This window comes from Dipodomys ordii, unplaced genomic scaffold, assembly GCF_000151885.1.
Source record: "Dipodomys ordii isolate 6190 unplaced genomic scaffold, Dord_2.0 Scaffold98, whole genome shotgun sequence".
Taxonomy (NCBI): domain Eukaryota; kingdom Metazoa; phylum Chordata; class Mammalia; order Rodentia; family Heteromyidae; genus Dipodomys; species Dipodomys ordii.
The window spans coordinates 5,909-30,778 of record NW_012267314.1 but is presented as its reverse complement, the minus strand read 5'-3'; the positions used below and the strand labels follow the sequence as shown (position 1 = coordinate 30,778).

General features: G+C 51.4%; 1 protein-coding gene across 1 annotated transcript in view; it reads left to right on the top strand.

Moving 5' to 3' along the window:
* Zdhhc14 (zinc finger, DHHC-type containing 14) overlaps positions 1-24,422 on the top strand; it is a gene marked incomplete at its 3' end in the record, with an annotated part of 186,229 nt that extends 161,807 nt beyond the window's left edge. Inside the window, exons 4-8 of the mRNA XM_013026925.1 lie at positions 10,491-10,628; positions 14,207-14,255; positions 19,935-20,037; positions 21,372-21,481; positions 24,320-24,422. Coding sequence (XP_012882379.1) covers positions 10,491-10,628; positions 14,207-14,255; positions 19,935-20,037; positions 21,372-21,481; positions 24,320-24,422 — 503 coding nt within the window. The remainder of the gene's footprint in view (positions 1-10,490; positions 10,629-14,206; positions 14,256-19,934; positions 20,038-21,371; positions 21,482-24,319) is intronic.
* Between the last annotated feature and the right edge of the window lie 448 nt (positions 24,423-24,870).

Here is a 24,870-nt window from a genome sequence, read left to right as displayed (position 1 = left end):
CTTTGTCCGCGTGTGGTTCTTGGCTTTGGGTGTCCGCAGTTCGCTCTGCTCGAGGCCCTGCCCTGTGCTTTCCACACGTCTGCCTCTTTCTCGAGTTTGAGTCTCACTCAGCGCTTTCCTCCAAGCTCCAGTCCTGCCCGTGCCCCTGTGCCAGTCTCCACTGAGCCGCATGCCCCGGGCAGGCCCCAGCAGCTCCCCGCAGCCCACCCGCAGCCCCCAGGAGCGAGGGTGTGGGCAAGCCGGGCACGCTCCCTGACTCACCCATCTCTCCTCCTGCACTACCAAGAGTTGCCCCTGGCCTCACCTCCCCTGTGCAGTGGTCTGTCTCCTAGAGGCCCCCCACACCCACTCCTGTTGCCCCCCAACCAGCTTCGACCAGACCCCAGAGCGATCGCACTCAAGCAGACCTGGCCACTCGTGGAGAGCAGGCCGAGTCTGCCTACTCTGCAGCCCCTGAGGACTGTGCCGATCCACTCCAGCCAGCCCCGGCCAGCCTCGGCCGGCTACGCCCGGCCTGCAGGCCGCAGTCACTAGCAGCTCCAGCCCTCCCTCTCAAGTCCTCTCCTATTTGGGGGGCGTGGTGCGGGTGCCTCAGCACTCTCTGTGCTCTCATGATAAGTGCACCTGGGATTTCTTCCAGGAAACCCTCCCTGTACCCCACTGCACCCCCAGAGTGCAGCGTGAGCCCCCAAAGGGCAAGTGTGTCTCCTCAAAACCAGCCAGGATGGCACAGGTGTCCAGGAAGGGCAGAAGGAAGAAGGGAGGCAGAAGAAAGGGAGAATGTCACGTCTTTCTTGCTGTGGCTGCCTTCCTCTTTTTTAACTGTTTTACTCTCCTGTGGCAAGGGTAGAATGCTTGTTTAACTTTCCTTCAGCCCATCTAAATAAAAGTCACAGCCCCTACCACAACCTCAGCAGAAGTACAAGGCAAAAATCTCAAACTTCAAGAATACCACACTAATGCCACAGAAACCGTCTCCTCAGCGGTCTGGGCCTGGTGAAGACACAATTTATACACATACTTACTTACTCAACAGATTTTTTAGGGTCTTTCATGGACCAACAACAAACTCAAAGACAGTGGTGGTTTTCAAACTTGTAGCTTCCTACATCTCACTGTCGGAAAGGTGTTTTCCATCACAACCCAACGTGTACGAATTTTGAGGTAAGACCTCACAAGGCCTGTACCACACACTGGGTGTTTGAACTCGGGCCTCACTCTTCCTGGGCGAAGCTCTGTCACGGAGCCACACCTCCAGCCCCGCTTGTGATTGGTTATTGTTAGTTAGGCTCTGGCTTCTTACCTGAGCCATCAGCAGCCTGCGCTCGGCTTCCTGTCATTCCTGGGAGCACATATGTGTGCCGTCATATCCAGCGTCTCGTTATGTGGAGTCTGGAGGCTTTTTCTGCCCAGGCTGGCTTCAAATCAGAATCCTCCCAAGTTTAGCCTCCTACTTGGCTAGCATGACAAGCATGTTCCACAGGCTTTGGCCTTCCTTTTGGTTTTTATGCTGGTCATGACTCACTATGTGAGCACACCCTTCATTTATAAAGACCTTGGAGTAAAGAGCAGAGCCAAGCCACTTCTGCCCTGAGAGTGGCTGAGTTGTATACTGAGCGAGCCAGGGCGCTGGGCCACACAGCAGGGGGATGCTTGCATGCCTTCTTGAAACAACTCGATTTTAAATTAGCTGTTGAAATAGGTTGTTTGGATTTCTAAGAACTAAAACCAATATGTCAACCATCCTTTCCTTTTTGAGGTGGAGGTGACAGACCAGTCGTTTCTACCAGATTTTCAGAGTATTAGGGAATGCAAAAGAAGGTTAAGTACCATGGCCCTCAGGGTTGAAGAATGGGGCTTCTGATACCCTGAGAAACAAGAGTTAAAGGTGGGCATCTGGGCCTTGCTGACTTCCTCTCTGGTCCTCCTGATGGGTATTCTTCCTTCTGTTCCATGTTCCCACTATACCTTTCTCTGGAAGTCATCAGCCAGACTCAAAACTGGCAACAACAGAACTCGTCCACCAAGGGTCAGGGGCTCAAGACCGCAGCTCTCAGAAGATCACCTGTTCATGTCACTCGTCCATCCGTATGATAGGATGTTAGCTATGGGATGGGGGAGGGGGGTTGGTACTGGAACTTGAAAACTTGAACTCTGGGCCTGGACAGTGTCCCTGAGCTCTTCAGCTCCAGGCGAATGCTCTATCCCCTGAGCCACAGAGCCACTTCCAGATCTTAGCCTGCTGAATAGCTAGGACTTACAGCTTCTTCAGGGAAGAAGGTGTGAGCCGCCAGTGCCTGGCTAGGGTAATGTTTGAACTAGTAACAGTTTCTTCCCTGTGCCACGTTCTCAGACCCTCTCTGAAAATCCTTGTAGAAAAGCCAACGGACTTTGGTGACATAGTGCCCACAGTTGAGAAAGTGACATTCTCGGGTCATGAAGTGGTGGCGGCCAGCAGGGCCGGCTCCCTGGGTTTGTGACCTGTTCATGCACAGATTCCCAGGCAGATGTCTTATTCGGCTACAATCATCTTGAAATTCTTTAGAATTGTTAATAAACTGTTCCCGGGCTGGGAAGGTAGCTCAGCGGTAGAGTGCATGCCTTGCAAGCATGAGGCCCTGGGTTCGATTCCTCAGCACCACATAAACAGAAAAAGCCGGAAGTGGTGCTGTGGCTCAAGTAGTAGAGTGCTAGCGTTGAGCTGAAGAGCTGAGGGACAGCGCCCAGGCCCAGAGTTCAGGCCCCATAAATAAACTGTTCCCTACTTTCATTTGGCAGTGGACCCCAGAAATTCATCAGCTGGTCCTAACCATGAGAGAGACCCTTTGCTGGGTTTTTTTGGGTGCCCGTGTTTGTCCAAGTAATTACAGACCTACTGGCTGAAGCATAGTGACTCAGTGAAGTGCGTACAGCTTTATGAGAACAATAAGAAACAAAAACAACACTATATTTAGAGTCTGAGGACTCTGTGCAGACCTCGGTCTGCGGGTAGGAGTATTTCTGTGTGCTTTGTAGCTCCTGACTGCCTTTCAAGCCACCAATTGGTTCTGGGCCTAACCTGAGTCTGTAAGAGTTCCAGTTCTTGTAAATTCTTTATTTATAGCTCCTCTGCTGAGACATGCCAAGACTTCCTCGTCTTCTATAGGGCAGACATCATTGACTTCAATTCTTGAAAAGCTTTATTTAGAAAAGTTATGGGGGGGCTTATATAGCATATCAAATTTACTGAAGCCCAGAATCCTGTGTGAATGACGTCACTAAGCAGGCAAAAGGCCAGAATGTAATTCAGATCCAGCATCCTTTGAACCCCATTGAAGCCACAATGCTGGTGCCAGGAAAGCGCGCAGCATAGCACACTGGCAGCTTTACTTGGCGCTATTAGAACAGGTATGGTAAACATTTACTAGCTAACTATGAATCTGTCATCTACTTATTTATTGGTTGTCATAAGTGGTACCCATTCTAGAAAATGAATGAAGAAACCCACTATATAAAACTGATAGAGAGCCAGTGCCAGTAGCTCCCACCTATAATCCTAGCTATCCAGGAGGCTGAGATCTGAGAACCGTGCCTCAGAGACATCCCAGGCAAGAAAAGCCTGTAACGCACCTACCTTCCATGAACTAGGAAAATCCAGAGATAGAACTATGGCTCAAGTGATAGAGCACTAGCCTCAAGCAAAAAAACTCAGGGACAGTGCCCAGGCCCCGAGTTTGAGCCCAGTACCAACACACACACACACAGTTCTGAGCAGGTGAAGGGAGAATGAAGAGTTGGCCAGAGAGGGGCTCAGGCTGGAAAACCAGGCTTCAGGCCCCTCGGTTCTGCAGACCCCTGGAAGGTAGCCGCCTGTGAGAAGAGCCAGGTACCTGCAGCAGGATCCACTCAGGGGAGACTGGCAGAGAGTCCCAGGGGCTGAGAAGGCCTTGTATAGGGAGGTTGGCCCGGCAAGAGACTGGGCGACATGGTGAAGGAGTGGCCAGGAAAATGGGACAGTCTTTCCTGCCAGAGGGAACAGAGGCATGCACACTACAATGGCCTTCAGATACAGGAGAGCAGAAGGATAGAAAAGACCAGAATTTCAGTCACCAGTTCCGGCTGATACCGGCGAGGAGGCACGGAGCACGGGCGGGCTGGATGCACTTGGTCCTGGGGCAGCTGCATGGACGGGCGGCGCAGCTAAGGCGGAGGTGCGACCAGGCATAATGAACAGACGTGGGCTCCATGCGTGGAGATGTCTGCGCCACAGCTAGGCAGAAAGGGCCAGGCCAAGCTCACCTGAGGAAGATGAGCAGCGAGGACAGCCACACAAGGGCCCCCCTCGCACCCTCACATGCCACCCACCCGTTGTCCACAGCAAGGGTGACCGCAGGATCTCCCCCTGCCCAGCACCAGCCCAAACCTGGTGTTTGCAGTAGACTGCCAAACCCCAAACTCACCAAAGGATTCTGGAGTATCAGCCGCTCACCCTGAATCCTAGCCACCCACGAGGCTAGAGCTACGGCTGCTTCATGGGATGGTCTAAGCAAGAAAGTCCATGAAACTCTTATGTCCAAATAACTAGCAAAAAGCAGGAAGTAGAGGAATGATTCAAGTGGTAGAACACTAGGCATGAGCAAAAAAGATAAAGGACAACACCAAGCCCTGAGCCTCACTATGAGTGCATGCACACACACACACACACACACACACAGTTCTGCATAAGAAGAGTCTTTCTCCAATGACCACCTTGCTGAGAATTAGAGCCCTCTTCACGTGCTGTGTGTACTGGAGGACTTCTTGAAGGTGGCTGGTGTCTCCACACATGGGCTGAGAGCCCCACATGTAAAACCTGGCTTTCAGAACCCAGACCCAAAGTCCAAGAGTCCTAAGTTAGATCCAGCCTCTCTCCCTCATATGCCAAATAAAGAGACATAGTGAAGGGTAGAGAATGGAGGTATGTCACACAGTAGCCGTGGGAAGACAGCACTTCAGCAGGAGATGTTGGCTTCAGGCTCAGTAGGGTGAACTGAGGGAAGGAGGTTCAAACAGTCCCTGGGCCCAGGTGCGGCCTGGCTGACCGTCAGCTCAGTGTTTGCCCTCGGAGGAGTTCTGCAGAATGGTGGTTACTATGACTGGAACAGAACAGGAACAAGGAGACCCCCTGAGTTTCAGAAGAAGGCTTTGCCTGTTTGAGGGGTGGTTGGCCTTCCACGCAAGATGCTTCTCACTGGGTCTTCTCTCTCGGAGCCCAGGATGATCGTCTAGGGATAGCAGCAGAGAATAGCTCAGCTCAAAGGGCACAGACAGGAGGTTGGGGGCCTTTGAGTTAATTCAGCAAAAACATCTATCAGTTGCCTCTTACAATAGTGGGGAGCATTAAATTATGTGATCCATGGTGCGGGGCAGGCTGGGCTCCACGGTGGGCTCAGCGCAGACGGAGGCGTGGTGAAGCAGGTGAAGTGGTGGCTGGGTGGGCTCTATGGCTTAGGTCTTGCCAGAGGACAGAGTCACGCGAGTTCAATGGTGGCTAAGAACTCGGTCCCTCAATCCCTGAGCTAGCTTCACTTTTAAATATCCCTGCTATGAGTTATGTGGAGACCATAAAGGTGAGATGACAGGTAGATCGCCCACCACATCTCAACGTTTTGTCCTAAAACAAGTGAAATACTTACTAAGGGCGACTTCTATAGTTTGTAGGGTACAAAGGCACAAGGCTTAAAGAAAAGTGATTTTCCACTGAAAACCTTTAAAAACACTTCATTTAATTTGAATGTAATTAACATTTAAATTAGTCTTAAACTTCAATTGTGCGTTTCGCAGGAGTGTCAAAGTCCTGTGGGAGAGCAGAGTTAGGGTTGCCGCCTGTGGCTAGGGACCTGGAGTGTCTGCGTGGACAATCCAAAACGCCAGTGCGGGGCACCCAGCATGTGTTTTGTACCTGTCTCTGGCACCTACTTCTAGAACCATCTGGGATAGAACCTTCTGGGAGGTTTCAAACGCTCATCATCACTTTTCCAAGTATTTCGTTGTTTCTCTGCTACCCTTAAATGTAACTTTGGTGAGCGCTCCTCTTTCCTGTCTCCCTCTATGTGTCTCCGTCACTGTGCAGCTTTAGGAACTCTTCACTGCTTCGTTAGACCCAGAAACAAGCAGTTTTCCTTTAATGAGAAGAGAAGGAAAGGAACTCGGCCCAGGGCCGCACAGCTGGGGGCCAGCTCTGAGAGAGCAAAATTCTTACCTGTCTCCAGTTCTTGAAACGCCAGGAGTTTCACAGTCAGGTCAGCCACCGGTCCCGAAACACCGAATAAAGAGACATGGTGAAGGCAGAGAAGAGAGATGTGTTAGGTGGCAGACACCGCAGACAGCACTTCTACGCTTCTCCCGCCGTCTTCGGCCATCTTCAGGGGCACACACGTTTGCTTTCATTTTAAATAGGGAACTTGAAGTGAGGGCTAGAGGTATGAAAATTAAAACAGTCCCAGGCATGGCCTGGTGGGCCCTTCTCTCAGCCTTTGTCTCTGGAGAAGCTGTCATCACCAGGACAAGTCAGTCACTCTTGTCTGGAGGTTGTCTCGAAGCTTTTGGCTGGTTTCTTCCCTTGGAGCAGTTTTTTGCCTTTTGCAGAATGGAAGGGCACTGCCTTGTCTGAGGGGCGTTCACCTCTTGGCCCAGGATGTTTCTAGGTAAATCTTGTCTCTCCTGGAAGTGACTGTAAAATGACTTCTGAGAATGGCTCAGCCCCAGGGGCACAGATGCAAGGGGGCGGGGGGCTGGGTGCCCCGCTTTCATCCTGGTTTTAGTTCGTTCATGAGCCCAGCAAAAGCAGCTTTTACATTGTTGCTTATATCCTTGGCTGTACTGGAGGCGCGGTGGCGGCTGTCAAGCGAAAGAAGCCCCAGATACTCGCCAAAGCTTCTCCTGGCTGCGAGCTCCAGGGAAACTAGGTCAGCCAAATACGCTCATGCTTCCTTTGCCTGGCCAGCGTTACACTGGCCCCGTCAGCGGAGCCTCCCTTCCCCATTGGGGTCCCGGGCAGATGACTCGGCTCCGCCGTGGCTTTGGGTCTCTCCTGGCACCCACGGAGCTTGGAGCGCATGCACTGCTCTTGCCTCTGGACCTTCCGTCTTGTCTGTGCAGCCCCTGGTTGGCACACTCAACTCCCGACTTCCAGCCCACCCCCAGCCCAGGCCCAGCGGGGCGGCGCAGGGGTGGGGGTGCGGGGAGCTCCTCGTGGCCAGCAGGGATCGATCGCCCTCACTTATGAGCCTTCTCAGGGCGCTGAAACTCACTGCCCTCTTCATTTGTATTTACTGAGTGTCCACTGTGGTCAAAATGACTCAGTCACCTCGGGAGAAAGGAAAGGAAGTCCTCGCATCTTTGCGGGGTGATAGGTCATGTGGGTGGTCAGGGAACCCCAACTAGCTAATCTTTTGTTTTCTTTGTTTGGGGGGATTGGGTTTTGTTTGCATGTCTGTGGCAAGGTCTCCCAACAGAGCCTAGGCCGGCCTCAAACTTTGAACCTTCCTGCCTCTGCCTCACAAGTGCGAAGCTCCAGGAGTATGCCACCAGGCCCAACAAACTCATTATTTTGGAGAAGTGTGACTACCTGAGAGAAGCTTCCAGGGTTTCCAGCCATCCCTTACCCTGACTCCTAGCCTCATTCAGCAGTCCTAAGGCAGCATCCGACTCCTTCTTCTCATAAAAGGAATCAAGAAATGTTGCTGTTTAGAAATACTCCCTTCTGGCAGGATGCAGACTTGAGAATAGAGATGTGACAACAATTCCGAAATGTTCTTTTAAGACACACGCACGCACGCACGCACGCACGCTCTCACACCCCAGTCCCCCATAGTACACAGATCACCCATTTGGTTTCCACACACAAAATACACACGCTGACCTCAGATGACAGTTGTTTGAAATGGCTCAGATGTTGCAGTTGTGTGCCGCCAGCCTTGTCCCGGCCCCCTGCGCCAGATGTCCACCCTGCTTCGCGTGGTCCCCTGGGGCTGCACCATGTGTCAGCCGGGCACTCACTCCGTCCTCAGCTCAGCTTTGCCCAGTTCTTGTCCACTCGCGTGGCCTGGAAAGTGTCTCGCATAAGCCCTGTTGTCAGAGCCGCCCCAGCAGCAGCTGTGTTCCGGCAGGGCACCCGCCCGCTGTGGGGCAAGGCCAGACACTGCGAGGCCTCTGCTACTCTCCTGGTTTTATCCTTGATCCAGAAGGAAAAATGTTGGAGCCTGGTACCCGTGACTCGTACCTGTCATCCTAGCTACTCAGGAGGCTGAAATCTGAGGATCTCAGTTCAAAATCAGCCCAGGCAGGAAAGTCCATGAGATTTTTATCTCCAGTAAACTATACCTCCCTCCCCCCTCCAAAAAAAAGCCAGAAGTAGAGCTGTGGCTCAAGTGGTAGAGCATTAGCTTTAAGCAGAAGCAGCTCAGGGACAGTACCCAGGCCCTGAGTTCAAGTCCCAGGACCAGCACACACACTGGGTGCCACAGGCCGTGGTGACAGATGATTTAGTAACTAAGTTACGCTCATTAGGACTTCATTCCCTGCATCCCAGGAATATTTTGGAGGCTGGATATAATCTCCAAATAAGATAAGGGCTGCTGAAGCCATTGAGTTTTATGTTATTATTACTTTTTTTAGTATTTCTAGCAGTGCTAGGTAGGTGGAAACTACCGGGTAGGGACAATGTGACATTTCCAGGCCAGAAGCTCCGGTTCTACAGATGGACAGAGCAGGCCCATCCTTACCCGTGTGACCTTGGACAGCGCCCTACTAGACTGGCTGTCCTGGTCACAGACAGGTGTACTCGACCATCGCACAAAGGTTTATTAGGCCCAAAGCCTAGTCTGGACTTCAACAGACAAAACCCAGTAAACATAACCTGATTTCTGTGCTCATGGGTTGACTCGGGCTGGGGAGGGGCAGAGGGGGTCAGTATGGGCAGGTGGGGTTCTGGCCGAGGAGCTGGCTAACTGCAAGTTTGGAAAGGTTCATGTATAGCAGTGTGATGGGAGATCTTTCTGGGACAAAGTACACATGGGGGGGGGGGTTCCAAAATGGCAGGCCTGAAGGCCACGCTTGCCCGATCCACAGAGGTACGCCGGAGTCTCAGACCCAGTGGTCACCATGCACTTAGCGGTCAGCAGAGGACATGAGAAGCATTGCTCGGAAGAATTCAGCTTTAGTGAGATTTTTGTCAGCCACAAAAGGATTTTCACCAGGACAGGCCTCAAATGAAAATGGCCTCCAGGCCAGGCCTAAGCACAAGCCAAACGTCCACACTGCTTTCTTTCCTCCTAGGTTGTACCCAGCTGTCGCCTGTCCCTCCTCTCAGTGCCTCTGCTCCCTGGGACAAGCTCGGCAGGGCTGCCTGGCTGTTGGGAAACTTTCACTGGGCTGCCAGGCCGCACGCCCTTCGCACCCGGGGCTCAGGTCCTGACCAATCACCATTTCCCCTGGAGCTCAGCAGCTCAGTCCCACGCTGGGCCTGGAGATCCACATACACTCAGCATCAGACGCCAGCCCGGCACACGCTCCCTGCTCGCCCGCCGCCACTTTCATCCCCATTTTCTCCAGTCGGATCAAGGAGAAAAGTGATTTTTTTTAAAAGCCTGGCTGACACAGCTATTTTTCTCCCTATCTCTTTCGCATTTCTTAACCTCTCCTTGTACAGCCTACTGGTCCATGACTTGTTTTAATATTTAAAGACTTCTTATTTTTTAGAGTGGTTTTAGGTTCCCAGAAAAGTTGAAAAGGGTACCCCGAATTCCACACAGTCCCCACCCCACCACCAACGCACCCCACCCCTCCCGCCGTCCCCTCCAACACTGGAGCAGCATCGGTGATGCTGATCGCCGGCCCGGGCACCTTGTGTTCACCACAAGCTCCTAGTGCACCATAAAGTTCAGTGTATTGTATATTCTGGGGCTTTGGTCAAATGCATAATGGCTTGTATCTATGATTATCCAGACTTGTTCTGAAGCCCTAACCCTCCTCTGTGCCCCGCCTGTCTATCCGGCTGTCCCCTACAAACAAGCAGGGCGCTTGTTTGTATGTGGGGCTCAGCCGCTCAGCCATCCACTGACCCTCACGCACACACCAATAGTAGCAGCTTCTGTTGAGAGTCAGCATCTTATGACCATCAGGTTGCCAGTGAGCTCTGGACTCGGTCCTGTGTCCTCTGCTCCGACCCACTGCTTCTTCCTCAGTGCCACTGGCAGACCAGGGTGTTTCCTTCAAAGTCCTGGGCGTTCTGACTGGAATGTGAATTTGTACTCCTGTTTTTTTTTTTTTGAAAGCACTAAGATGTGTTGGAAGACTGATTATGTTCTTGAAACGTCTGGATGATAATAAGCGTCTCTCTAAGTGGTTAACTTGGAAATGCACAATGTGATGATTTGTCATATACTCAGAGTCTGGGGGAAGGGTTCCTTCGAGTGGCTAAGACATTCTGTTAATTGATTGCTGTTTTTCTTTTCTGCCTCTCATTTCAGAACGGTTTGATCACCACTGTCCCTGGGTAGGCAACTGTGTGGGGAAAAGAAACTACAGATTTTTTTATATGTTTATTTTATCCCTGTCTTTTCTGACAGTCTTTATATTTGCATTCGTTATCACCCACGTCATCCTTCGTAAGTATGCTGACGAAATCAGATTACGTATGTAACCATTTACCTGACTTTGGTTTTCTGATTTAATTTTGATTTACTATTTTGATCATTTCGGGCTCTCTCCTCCTTCCTTTTCCTTTTCCTTTTCCTTCTTCTCTCTCCCTGCCCTGTTTCTCTCTTCCTCCTTCCTCTTCATCTCTCCATCTCTCCCCACCCCTTCCTTCCACCAGCACTTTCCCCAGGGCCTCGCCTAGACCAGATTCACTGCCACTAGCAAGACTTTCCCTTGAAACACCTGTCACCATTCCAACTTGGTAGTTCTGCTAAGGGATCCTCTTGAAAGATTCATCCCCGCATTCTATACAAAGGCCTTCGTGCCACAGTGATAATAACCATGAATAACAGAGCCTGTTTTCCTTAACACAATATCTACTTATACTGGAAGTTACTATCCCTAGAAAACAAGTCTGGGATAAAGAATAGGTTTCCTTGTACACATTTTTATATGTTTAAAATATCCAGCTGGGCGCCACTGGCTCACGCCTGTAATCCTATCTACTCAGGAGGCTAAGATCTGAGGATCACGGTTCAAAGCCAGCCCGGGCAGGAAAAGCTGTGAAACTCTTATCTCCAGTAAACCACCAGAAAACCGGAAGTGGCGCTGTGGCTCAAGTGGTAGAGTGCTCACCTTGAGCTGAATAGCTGAGGGACAGTGCTCAGGCCCAGAGTTCAAGCCCCATGACCAACAAAAAACAAATAAAATATCCATTTACAGAGATATCCATTTATCTGCAAGAATGCAGGCTAATGACCCCTGGCGTGTAAAGAGAGCAACCATATTAAAAATCAGAATTAGCTGTAAATGATCTTGATGTATTTGTGGAAGCAGAAATTGAATGGCATTTGTTTTTCAATCCCAATTCTGAAGGTCATAACTTTGACTTTCTTTGGTCTGTGATCCTTTGCTTTCCTTCAGTGGGAAGTGAGTGGAAGGATGTTAATTGACTTTGAACTGTAATTCAGGTCTTTCAACCTCCATGGTGGTGCCATGCTGCATTAGAAGCCAGCCTTCCCTCTCGTCCACATTCCTGGTATAGCCAACCACCCACTAGCCTGTCTCTGTCAGGCTTCTGGAAGTACCCAGAGAGGCCTCGCTGGCTTTGCCTAGCCGTGACGGCCCCCAGCTTGGGCTCGACAGAGCTGTCCCCTTTCTATCCCTTTCCAGAAACCCAACATGGTAAAATTGGAGCCAGGGGCCTTTCTTTAGATTCACAGACAAAAAGAATCAGAAAGAAAGCCTAAACTATTACATAGTATTTGCAAAGAAACAATTATTGACCTAATCTGAGAATAAATATCAACACCAGAATACATATGCCACTAACAAGTAGTATGCGACCCTAAATCCTTGTCATCTCTGAAGCGCTCTTTGAACTTTTATGTATTATCAGATCACATTTATGACATCACATCCCACGCTCTGCATGTCAAGGGTCAGCTTTCACTCACTCACTCATGTGTGAACTCCAGAACACATACACACACACACACACACACACTGGCACAACTTTCACACAGCCTCACACTCACATTTCACACTGTCTCATACCTTCCACACTCATCTCCTCTCACTGCACACACTCAAATATACACACTCACTCACAGGCTCTCACACCCCCTCACAGTGCCACTCACAAACCTCTTACCCTGTCACACTCGCTGGTTTAAACATACTCACGCACTCCTACATGTGGAGGCCACAGCCTGCCACAGCTGGGGGCTGTGTCATGTACACACACGGCCACTGGATTCTCACGCACCTCCACTCCTGCACACTGCAGTTTACTGTCATTAAATATTATTCATCCAATCTACAAACTAGAAGAACTTATCTGCCTGAAAATAACTGAATGTTTCCGACAAAAGTAAATATGCTTCCCCTTTCCCCTTCTTCTGCACCTCCAAAGCCCCCACTAAGCATCTTGTCCTCGATCTGGCTGGGCACCATGATGTTTTTAGCAAAGCAAAGGGTTTGCATGGCCTTTGTGTTCTATTCAGAGTCAGAAAGCAATGGACAGTGGCAGAAAACCGGAAGCCCCGTCACCTGAGCCTTCTCTACTGGGAGGCCGGCTCTGAGTAAAGGACGGGACTGCAGGCTGGGGAGAATTCTGGGACCGGGGCATCCTGGAAAACTTTTTATAGGAGAAAGAACATTTAGGCAAGCAGTAGAACATGAGGGTAGCAGAGAAAGAGAAGAAATCATTTCTTCTAGTCTCCTCGATGTGCCTCAGGATTGTATTTGCCCAACACCATCAGCATGGCCAGGCTGGCGGTGCCCTCCGGCCTCAGGGAGTTACAAGAGGAAGGTTTAAACTCCAGCTTCCTCATTAGTTCTGCACAGCCCCATTGCCTCCTACCATGGTGTCCTTGTACCTCTGGTGGGCAAGATGCCCAGAGGGAGGGTCATCTCCAGGACAGAGATGGAGGCGAGCCTCCCTCCTCATCACACAGTCGTGGGGACACACGGAGGAGTCGAGGGCCTGCCACTCTCTACTCCCACCGTGCAGCCAGGCTGGGTAACGCAGGGCTGCAGCCACCCCCTGGCCTCCGTGCCAGATCTGCACATCTCATTGCTGCAGAAGGGCTAACTGCCTGGTGGAGCACAGTGACTTCCACAGAACAGGGACCAGGCCTCAAGATGGCAGTGCCAAGACTTCCTCCAAAGCCCATGCCTGTAACCCTAGCCACTCAGGAGGCTGAGATCTGAGGATTGTTGTTCAAAGCCAGCCCAGGGAGGAAAGTCCGTGAGATTCTCATTATCTCTAATGAACTACCAAAAAGCTGAACATAGGTCTGTGCCTCAAGCTGCTGAGTGCTAGCCTTGAGCAAAAAAGCTAAGGGAAAAGCACCCCTTACAACCTGAGTTCAAGCCCCAATTCCTCCACACCCTTCCCCCAAAAAGACTTAGTCCTAATGGGGTTTTATTGTTACAAGTGTTGGGGACACACTACCGTGCCAACACATTGAACAACAATTGCTTTCCATCAGCTGCAGCTTTACAAAAGCCCCAGAAAAAAAAATGTTTTCTTGCAAAGACAATTCCTATTATAAGTCTTAAACCCAAAAGGAGTCAGACATTAACTTCAGCTTTACAGCTTTGTTTACTCTGGGTGCAGAGAAAGGAGTCTATTTCATATGGAGCCTAGTTCCTAGGAATTTTAGGGTCAGAAGTTAATAAATTTGGGGAAAACAGGAAAGAAAAAAATAGCATATAATATTTTGTTTTCCTGTTAAAAATGAGGAAAACAAAAGAGTAATCAGAACCATAATTTATGGGGAAGTACGCTGGCATCCATCTGCTTTTATTGGAAAAAATGCCTTGCAGATGTTGGGTGTAATTACGTTTCTGCCATATTTGTGTTGAATAAGTTCAAGGGAATCACAGACTCCCATCAGGAAACCGGATTCCACAGCACTCAGGAAATGTAATTGTTTCATTGATCTTTGGATAGTTACTACTTTTATGAAGACAAGAGCTTTTGCGTGAGGCTGTCCAGGAGCTGAATATCGGAATGCTAAATGCTGTTTCGTTCCCACAGGTTCCCAGCAAACAGGATTCCTCAATGCCCTCAAGGACAGTCCCGCCAGATATCCTTTCTTGTGCTTGGTGCCGTGGTAATGTGTTCAGTATTCGTGGACTTCTCCCTTCCCTTCTCCTCGCTGGCTTTAGCTTTTCTTCTGGTTAATCTTATTCTTACTCATTCTGTGAGGCATCCAACAAGTCCCATATATATATAATATATTTCACATTTTTTATAATATTCACACTCATGATAATATTCATGTTTGTGACAAAAGTGACCATCTGGACCCTTGGATCTCTGCGTGACTCACGCAGCCTTGTCTCAATTAAAGTGTTCTTTAGCCAGAGACCTCAACAGGAACCCTTCTCCCCCACACCCCAGCATCGAGTAGTATTGGCTGTGCTTGGGTGGCACTGGTAGAAACACAAGCTGCCTCCCCCTTCCACCCCCCGTGATGGGTGGGCAGTCCAACAGATCCCTGGTGGATGCCAGGTGGCGTCCCAGGCCATTTGGGTGAGGTGTCTGGGTGCAGCGTGGCATTCCTTCGGGAGTTCAGGTGACCCAGATGTTATTTCTAGACGTTGAACTCCCTTCATGGTCCTGCGGTACAAAGATGGTCAGACTAAGTGAGGACTGCCTCCCAAACAGGATAGATGGTTCTTGAAAGAAAAATGTTCACCCAGTACGTGCTTCAATGGGCTTCTGCTGAATGCTTTACCAGGATTGCTGTGGAATCTACCACAAGGGCCTACTGACCTGGCTCCTTGGGAGACAGCTTATTTCACATGGAACTGGGTAAATTGCAGTTAAGCTCCTCATGCGTGGTTTTCACGTATAGTGGAAAATCTGCCACGTGTGCATGCATGTGCTTCTTAAGGTAACATGGTCCACATGTCTCAGCACTGGGGAGAACAGCTGGTGGGTGGCAGAGGTAGACAGACAGATGGCGAAACACGCATTGCCACATAAGTATATCCATGCTCAGGGAAGTATGTCCTCCTGGCCTCTCTGCAGCTGTGGGCAGCATTGGACGTTGGTTCTGTGGTGTGGTTGGTTCTGTGGTGTAGTTGGTTCTGTGGTGTAGTTGGTTCTGTGTTGTGGTTGGTTCTGTGGTGTGGTTGGTTCTGTGCTGCGGTTGCTTCTGTGGTGTAGTTGGTTCTGTGGTGTAGTTGGTTCTGTGGTGTGGTTGCTTCTGTGCTGCGGTTGCTTCTGTGCTGCGGTTGCTTCTGTGGTGTGGTTGCTTCTGTGGTGTGGTTGGTTCTGTGGTGTGGTTGGTTCTGTGGTGTGGTTGCTTCTGTGGGGTGGTTGCTTCTGTTCTGTGGTTGCTTCTGCTCTGTGGTTGCTTCTGTGGTGTAGTTGCTTCTGTGGGGTGGTTGCTTCTGTTCTGTGGTTGCTTCTGTTCTGTGGTTGCTTCTGTGGGGTGGTTGGTTCTGTGGTGTGGTTGCTTCTGTGGGGTGGTTGCTTCTGTGGTATGGTTGGTTCTGTGCTGCGGTTGCTTCTGTGCTGCGGTTGCTTCTGTGCTGCGGTTGGTTCTGTGGTGTGGTTGGTTCTGTGGTGTAGTTGGTTCTGTGGTGTGGTTGCTTCTGTGGTGTGGTTGGTTCTGTGGTGTGGTTGGTTCTGTGGTGTGGTTGGTTCTGTGGTGTAGTTGCTTCTGTGGTGTGGTTGCTTCTGTGGTGTAGTGCAGTCTGCATGGTGAAGACACAGAGGAGACACAGGGACAGCGAATAAAAGAGACTTGGAGCCAATTCCACTGGAGTGTCCTCTTGGATTAGTGACATGGGAAGCTGAAGTGAGCCAGGAGCTGGCCAGAAAGCAAAATAGTCATCATAGCCTCATCTGCACTAACAAGAACAAGTCCATTCAAAACCGATTTGGCATTCTTCCCCCACACCCACCCCAGACTCACGTGAGCTCTGGGTCTTCTTGCACTTGAACAGCAGCTGCTCCTACCACTCCTCCCCCTCCCCCCATGCACATGCACATGCACACCACCAGTCCTTTATACTCTCAGCATTTCTCAGATTGGGTCTCACCCTTTTGTTAGGAAAACAATCCTCCTCTTTCTGCTTCCTAAGTAGCTGAGATTACAGGCATGTACTACCATGCCCAGTCTGCTTTAACATATTCCAAGGTCTGCCTTCTTTCCAGAGGACAGGCTGGTCTGAGTTTTTCAGGGAATCAGTGGCATAGATGCTGGCCATCAGTGGATGATGGATATCTATGACGTGACACACTCAGTCTGTCCAGAGTGGTGTCTGTAAGGCTGCAAGTTCTTAGCAGTGGAGAAGGCAGCATCAAGGCTGGACTGCCTACACTCAGGACGGAGCCTAATTGAACCTCACAGGTAATCTCTTTGGAGAGATCTCAGGTGAGAAGACAGCTTTGTTTTGAAGTGGACTGGAAGCAGGGCTCAGGTGGCAGGGTGTCCGGTGAGCAAGCAAGCTGGGTGATGAAGGCAGAGTTTGAGCCCAACTTCAGGCAAAAGAACACAAGGCTAGATAGACATACAGACAGACAGATGGATAGATAATAGGTAGATAGATGGATAGACAGGTAGACAGACAGATGATAGAAAGATACATAGATAGACAAGTAGATAGATAATAGATAGATGGATTCATAACTAGATAGACCCGACAATAGCAATGCCTTTGAGAAAGAAGAAATGAGAATGATTAGAAACAAAAATTGCAAGATAGTTTATCAGAGATGCCTCGGGTGAGTTCTAGCTACAATATATTTACAAAAGGATCTCAGAGATCCCACACCCGCGAGCCTCCACACCAGCCACACCGCCAGGGTCCTCTGTCGTTGCTCCCGTAAGATGGAAGGAGGGAGGGCTGCAGTCACGAATGCCCGCGGAGTCGCGTGGTGATGCCTCCTTGAGTCGCAGAGCTGGAAACGTGCACACGTGCAGCGAGAATCGGGCTGGCATCCGTGAGGGGAGTCCCCAGAGAGGAGAACCCAGCCATCCTCAATCATGTCAACGTCACACGGCTTTCATGTCCCATTGCAGAGGATTACAGTCATTTTTAATCATGACTTATTGTTCCGTTCTCCCAAAATGAAAGGGATTTTCTGTGATTGGTAAATCAGATGGTAATTGATTCTGCATTCATGGAGACTCTAGCAAAAGCCTCTTTATCCCCAGTTTGCAGTCACTGCTGTGATTGCCCCTCTGACAGGCACTCATGGCCCAATACACACTGTCTGATTTCATGGCAGCTAGAAAAAGGCTCAGAATTGGCCCCAGGGCCCACAGAAAAGAGGGCACTAGTCCCCACCTTGGGAAAATAATGAAGACCCCACAGGCGTTCACTGGCCTGACCATCCTGAGGACCCCAGAAAACAGGGGGACTGAGGAGTACCAGTGCTGAGACGGATATCCCCAGAGGATACCCCCGCTGTGTCACCAGGCTCACCCAGCTCCGGCCCTGCTCTACTTGGAATGGCACACTTTCTCCGTGTCCCTAACCAGTTGTGAAGAAAGATCATCAGATGAGATCATGTAAGATCGCAATGCAGGGAGGAGCTTGTGTGAGATTTTTGAACCATTCAGATAATATGAGAACACGTCATACAGATTTTCTAATAGAAATGTGATGGTGAAAACAGATGTGTTATCCATGGTCTCCACCCCCCTCCCCGATGGGAATCCTTGTCCATATCATTCTTCAGAAGATCTTCATGGTCCTGGGATGCGTGTGCGTACATTCACACGCATTCCTCTGCACCATTAAGTGTGGCTGTCCCTAAAAATTAGGATCCTACTCTCTGCATTGTTCTGCAGATTTTTCTTTTGACATTTCTTAGAGATACTTCCATATCACTGTACAGATCTATCTCATTCTCTTTTTTTTCACTTTCTTAACCACTTTCTAGAATTCCAAGGTATGGATAACCATCCTTAATTCATAGTATATTGATAGGAAATTTCTTATCTTTTTATTGGTTCATATAATTCTTTGTGAACTAATGCCAGTATCTCTCTGACACTGATAGTTAGATGTAAAATCTGGGTTTAAAATTAAGCATATTTTAAATCTTGATAGACTGACTAATTGGTCCTGAAAAGAGATCATACCGATTTCTTCTCTCCAGCCATACCATACGCCGGGTCTTTGCCTGTCCTTTCTGCCAATTGAACAGGCAGAAAATGTCTCATTGTATTAATTTCTACATTGTGGATAAAAAAAATCACATCTCGCATTTCATGATCATTGGATTTTTTTAAGCCACAATGTGCAGTTCACAGCGTGTGTCCCCTTTTAGTTGGTTATTCCTCATCTATGAACAAGACAAACTAATCCAACCTGAAACACAATGGCGATGTCTCACTGCCTGGCCTACATGGCTTCCATCCTTGGGGGCGTGAGGAAGACAAGCGGTTTATTTTCTTTGGTCTGTAGTTGATGGCGAGGAGAGTAAGATGTATATTTATACCACCCCATGATGGATGGGCTTCTTCCTGAGAATGTGTATCTTGTAAACAGAGTCTTCCCAGACATTTTTCTGGTAGGCAGATGCAGCGTTCGGATGGCCACACGCATGGCGGTGCATCTCAGCTGTTGAAAGACAGGTGTTTTGCCTTTGGTGCGAGCGCTCCATGTGCCATGCGTGACTTCTCCTCTAAGAAGGACGTCACCACGCCAGGGCTGTGGCTGAAGGGCTGGGAGGGGCCCCCTGAGGGGCGGCTTTCTCACACCGGTGCGGCTGTGGTTCTGAAGTGCTGGCCTCTGCTCCGTGTCAGCCAAGAACAGACAGTCCCCTTGGACACCGTCCTGCTGGAGAGAGCCACGTGTGCGTCATTGTCTGCCTTACAAGCTAGGGTGTCTGCCTGCGGGATGGTCAGTATTGAGTCCTTTCATCCAAGGCCCCAGCTAGGTCAGCTTAAACCATGTGATTCCTTTTGGTACCTCTGTCCTTGACCCCCTGAGGCAGGGGAGAGGGTGAGTTTGGGGGGAAAACAGTGAGGGGGGCTCTCACTATAAAGAAGTAAGTAAGCCGGGTGCCAGTGGCTCACGCCTGCCATCCTACCTAACTCAGGAGGCCAAGAACTGAGGATTGTGGTTCAAAGACAGGAAAATCTGTGAGATTCTTGCCTACTAAATTACTGGCTAAACTACACAGAAAAAGCCAGAAGTGGTGCTGTGGCTCAAGTGGTAGAGTGCTAGCCTTGAATACAAAGAGGTTCTGAGTTCAAGGCTCAGACTGGCAAGAAAGGATGGAAGGAAGGAAGGAAGGAAGGAAGGAAGGAAGGAAGGAAGGAAGGAAGGAAGGAAAAGAAAGTGTCCAAACACCTGTGGCTCCTGCCTGTAATCCCTGCTACTGATGAGGCTTTGATTTAAGCATCATGGTTTGAAGCCTGAGAGAATCTTATCTCCAATTAACCAACAAACAGCTGGAAGTGGAAGTTTGCCTCAAATGGGTAGAATGCCATTTTTGAACAAAAAAGCTAAGCAATAGTGTGAGGCCCTGAGTTCAAGTACTAGTACCTGCACACACACACACACACACGCTGATAAAGACAATGGTGCTTAGGGAAGCCCATGAGTCACTGATGGAGCCCGGCTCGGCCTGTGTACGGAGGGGGATGGGGGAACCTGACATCGTCCTCATGCTGAAGGACGTCCCCCACACACATGGAATGGAAAGGACTCGAGGCTAGACCAGCGAGGGGGAGGGCTCCCTGTCATCACAGCTCCCAGCTGCAGGAGTGTCCGCGGCTCCTTGACTCCGCCACTGTGCTGGAGGCCGTGGTGTGCTTCTTCTCCGTCTGGTCCATCATCGGCCTCTCGGGATTCCATACGTACCTGATCAGCTCCAATCAGACAACCAATGAAGATGTAAGTTCCCGACCACAGGGCACAGGGGGGACAGGGAGAGGGGGAGGGTGTAGGGAGGGGTTGGGGTCCCGCTTCCCACACACACATCCCCCCCCCCAGCTGGGAGCCCTGGGAACAGTGAGCATGCTGTGGAGCATTGCTGTGTGTCGTATGTGTCCACCGTGCTGGGCATTTCTGCATTCTCCTCTTCTTCTCTGGCTGTGTCAGTCAAATGCTAAGACTGGCCAGGGGACCCCAGTCAGGCCAGGAGAAGCCCTTCCCGTCATTGCTAAATAACTGTGGAAGCTGCTTGCAGTATTTCGTCTCACGAAGAGAGTTCATGGTGGTGTGACATCCCGGAATGATTGATGACGCATCTGCCTTTCATACTTCATGTCTCTTTTTAGTTTGGGGCAGTAATTGCCCTGACCCAAAGTTTAACTTTATATCCAGGACCATCTGCCTGTATTTAATTCTGGTACAGGCGAGGAACAAAGCACGTGTCAGTAAGCATGGTCCTAGTTGCTGCGTATGCAGACACTGTCCTGCACACACAGAAACTGCTGTGTGCGCAGAAACTGAATGTCTCAGAACACGTCAGATTACCTTAAACAAAGCTGTGAGGGAAAATTCTGTGGTATCTCAGCATGGTCATGCATGCCTGTAATTCCAGCTATTTGGTAGGCAGAGACAGGAAGATGGTGAGCTCAAGGCCAGGCCAGATCCTGCGAGGTTAGCCAGACCTCATTGTATCACATTACATTATATTATGTTGGGGGGGGGGGGCGATGACTTGAGTATCTAGAGTGTTTACCTAGCAAGTGTGAGGCCTCTGGCTTCATTACCCACTACTGAAAACGAAATCAGAAAAGGAATTAGTGGTGATAAAATACACAGAGTAGGAGAGTTCATTTGATTTGTAACTGTGCATAGTAGAACCTGCACGGCAGACTATTTTATGAAGACCATGGGCTGGATTCTGTTTCTAGCCTGGCAATTGGGAGCCACACCCACTTTCCAGCCACCATTCATTTAATTGGTTTGGGTGGAAGATGTGTGAAAACATGACCACCGCCACTGGCATACATTGGAGGACCTGTTGGTACCATGCAGTACAAATAGATTAGCAACCCCAAACAGCAGCATCTAAGCTGCTGTTTGAGGATGACTCTAAGTTTGAGGGGAATGCTTATTTTCTTCTAGAAAAGTACCTCCGTGTCTCCTGGCGAGGAAATGAGCGAAGATTATTTGCATTCCCCGTAGGTGTCTCTGGGCATAGTTTGCCCAAAGGTGGTGGCAGGCGGTAGCATTGGTCTGGAGGACATTGTGTGATGCTGGCATACCTTTTCTTTCAGATCAAAGGATCTTGGTCAAACAAAAGGGGTAAAGAAAATTACAATCCCTACAGCTACGGAAATATCTTTACAAATTGCTGCGTTGCCTTGTGTGGACCCATCTCTCCAAGGTAAGACCCAGAAAGCAGCCTGCTCCTGACAGATCTGGAAAAGTCTCCTCCGTGTTAGCACAGGTCCTCCACTCCGGGCGCCCCCTGGCGGCAAAGCCCTCGCCCCCTCCCACCCCACCCCTCACAGCCCATAGATGCAGCCCCTGAAGTAGCAATCTGCCTCTGGTGGTGTTGATCCCTCTGCACATGGTTTGTGGTCTTAAACTAAATTTGTGTCAGGCTTAAGAACAATTCCCTAGTGCTTGGAATAAGGAAACTCCGTTAATTATTGAGTGAGTTCGAGCATCAGTGATGAGCCGGGAGCTAGGGTCAGCATAGTAAAGCAGCCAGGGCAGGGAACCTAGGAAAGCAATTTAAAACCTGTGGACTCTGGTGCTGAAGGCTGAGTGGCCCAGGATAGAAAGCCTGAAGGCCGCGGGGGCAGGGAGGGGTAGCCAGGCGGGCTGGACATTGTGGAGGTGACCGTGATGGTAACCATGGCAGTAGCTGACATTTATTCAACTTGTGTTCACCCTCCTCTGTGCATTTTAGAGGCGCTTGCTTTGTTGTGTTTCTGTCAGTTCTAGAGCTTGAACTCTGGGCCTCTCCCTCTCAGCCTTTTTTCTCAAGGCTTGAGGAGCTCTACCATTTGAGTCACACCTCCACCTCGGCTTTGTATTTGTAGATCTCACAATCCAAAAGACTTTTTGTCACAGTTGTTCACCTCCGGGGAAGCTCCTCCTCCTTGGAACTGCTTTAACTGCTTGCTGGGAGGTGCACTGGGGGCCAGATGGGGTGGCACAGGCCCTTAATCACAGCTACTCAGGAGGCGGAGATGGGAGCATCACCTCCCAAAGCCAGCCTGGGGCAAAAAAGAAAAAGAACTAAAGCAAAAAGGGCTAGAGGCATGTCCCATGGGAGCAGACCTGTCTGGCAAACACAAGCTCAAATCCAGTACCCCCAAAACGATAAGTGAACTGCGGTGCACTGAAATAGTAAGCGTCTCCCAGCCGGCAGCAGCTCCTGAGTTAGCAGCTGTGACTGGGGCCCCACCGAAGCCGCCCGGGCCCGCTGTGTCGGGTGAAAGCAGGAAGGCCGAGGGAACACACGCGGGTTAAAGTGAGCGCGGAGCCTTGGCGGCCAGTCCCAGGCTGAGGGCCGCTTGGCGGTTTCCGAGGGGTCAGGACTGGCCGCGCGGAACCAGCTTCAGTGTGTGGCCGCCTGGCCTCCAGGGCCTTTTCACACATTCTAGAACATGCCCTGGCGGAGGGGCACGATCGGCTCCCGGCCCTCCCTCCCTCCCTGCCCCAGGAAGCTGTGAGGGTGCAGGTGTTTGGCTCACCTCTGCTCTTCCTTCCTGCCCTCTTCTCCTGGTCTCCTCCCTCGGCCGGCCTCACGCCGATCCTGTGCCCTCCGGCTGGAGCCCAGCCTCCCCGGGCACGGCTGCCAGTGCTGAGCTTCATTGCCTCGCGTGGGTGATACATGGCGGCGTGATGCGGAGCAGGTGTCTCCGTGTCCCCACCGAGAGCCCCAGGCCACCTGTGCGGTGTCACCAGAGGGCCGGGGCGGCTCCCAGGGGCCTCGCGCAGGCGTGGAGGGAGGAATGGCAAACGGGTTCTGTCGGGCGGGCGGATGTGGCGTGCTGGCCGAGGGCCATCCATGGGCAAGCCGCGCACAGCACAGTCCCCTCAGACCCTCTGGGCTGGGGGGTGATGGGTAGGGATTTGGGGGAGGCACTGTGGGCGGCAGGGACTTGACAGATGGGAGACAGCATTGCCGGGGCCCCGAAGGGAAGCCCTGGTGGGGGGGGCAGAGGCATGCGCGGGGGTTCAGGGCCATTCGGAGGCGCAGCGGACGTGGGGCAGAGCCACGGCCCCGGCCCCGGCTGCGGGGCTGCTCCTGCCGCCCGCTGCCCGCTGCCCGTGGCTCGCAGCCGTGGCCCCGCTGCCCTGCAGACTGCTGGCCTCGTCCTTCTCTGCTGCTCAGTGAGAGCCCCACACATCCGTCCACGTTCATCCTCCCTAACGGAGCGTCATTTCAACGAAGCCGACCGGCCCAGGGCCCCTGGAAGTTAGCGCCGCCCGTCCCAGCTTCCCACCCGAGGGGAGGGCTGTGGGGAAAGGGGGCTCAGGGGCAAGGGGGGCCCTTCCCCAGGTCCTGGCCCGCGGTGGCGGGAGATCCTGGAAAGGCCTGTCTTGGGGCTGCCCCTCCGTGCAGCTCCCAGGGCTCCCCACACCGCCGGCCCCTCACCGGCTCCCCCCGAGTGCGGCCGACAGTCCTTGGTCCTCCAGGGTCGTCTGGAGCCGCCTCGCCCCAGCCTCTGCCTCTGTGTCACGTGGGAGACCACGTGACTCCACATCAGTCTCGTAAGGCCCACCCTCCCCTTCATTCAACCCCATCTCTCAAGTGCCGGGTGGGGCTGCAAGCGGATATTTTCCCACCATTCCAGCCAGGATGCGCCTCTGCAGGCCCGCGGCAGGTGGACAGGGGAGCGGGGAGGGAATGTGACTTAGAACAGACAAAGCACAGGGCGCACAGGTGAGCGAGACCCGGCCGTGTCCCCGCGCTGCAACCCGCGAGGTGCTCAGACCACGTTTGCCGTGAGACCCTAAGAGGCTGCGAGCATAAAACGTGAGCTTGAGGCCGGACAGAAGAGCAGGGACAGACCGCGGCCGGCAGAGGTGACACACATTGAGACTGAGGAAGGGGACAGCGGCGCGGCGGGTCCGGGGAGGGCCGATCCACGGGTGGGGGGGCATCCTAGAAAGAAGGGACCCAGACGTGGACGTCTTGATGCCCACTGCAGTGTCTGTGGGTTTTTCTTCATGCTCTCCCTCCTGTGTTTTCTTCTTGCTGCAGCCTCATTGACAGACGAGGGTACATCCAGCCTGACACTCCGCAGCCCGCCGCGCCCTCCAATGGGATCACCATGTACGGAGCCACGCAGTCACAGAGTGACATGGTAGGGACGGCCAGCCCCACACGCTTCTCTTCTCTCACACAGGCTCCAACCCCGAGGCCAGCCACATGCTCACTAGGGAATGGTCAAAGGGCAAATTAGGACAGTATTCAACAAGGGATCCGAGGCCAAGTCTGGCTAGCTCGCTGTTCCTTTGGTGTAGAACTAGACTGCATCTGAGCAGCAGCAAAACATTGCGTCTCATTTCACCTCAGCAGCATCTCACAGTCACCCCATTTTATACAAGATAAAGTGGGGGATTTTTTATTTAAAATGCTAAATGACTTGCTCAGATCATGCGGGGGCTGAGTCCAGGCCTGTGTACTCTCTGGCCATGGGCCCTCGCTGGGTGTCAGCGACCTCTCCACACCTGGGGGCTGAGGAGACAGTGCCCCTCAGCCTCGGCTGCTCAGCAGAATTGCAACTCTCACACCCCAGTCCTGCTAGCTCA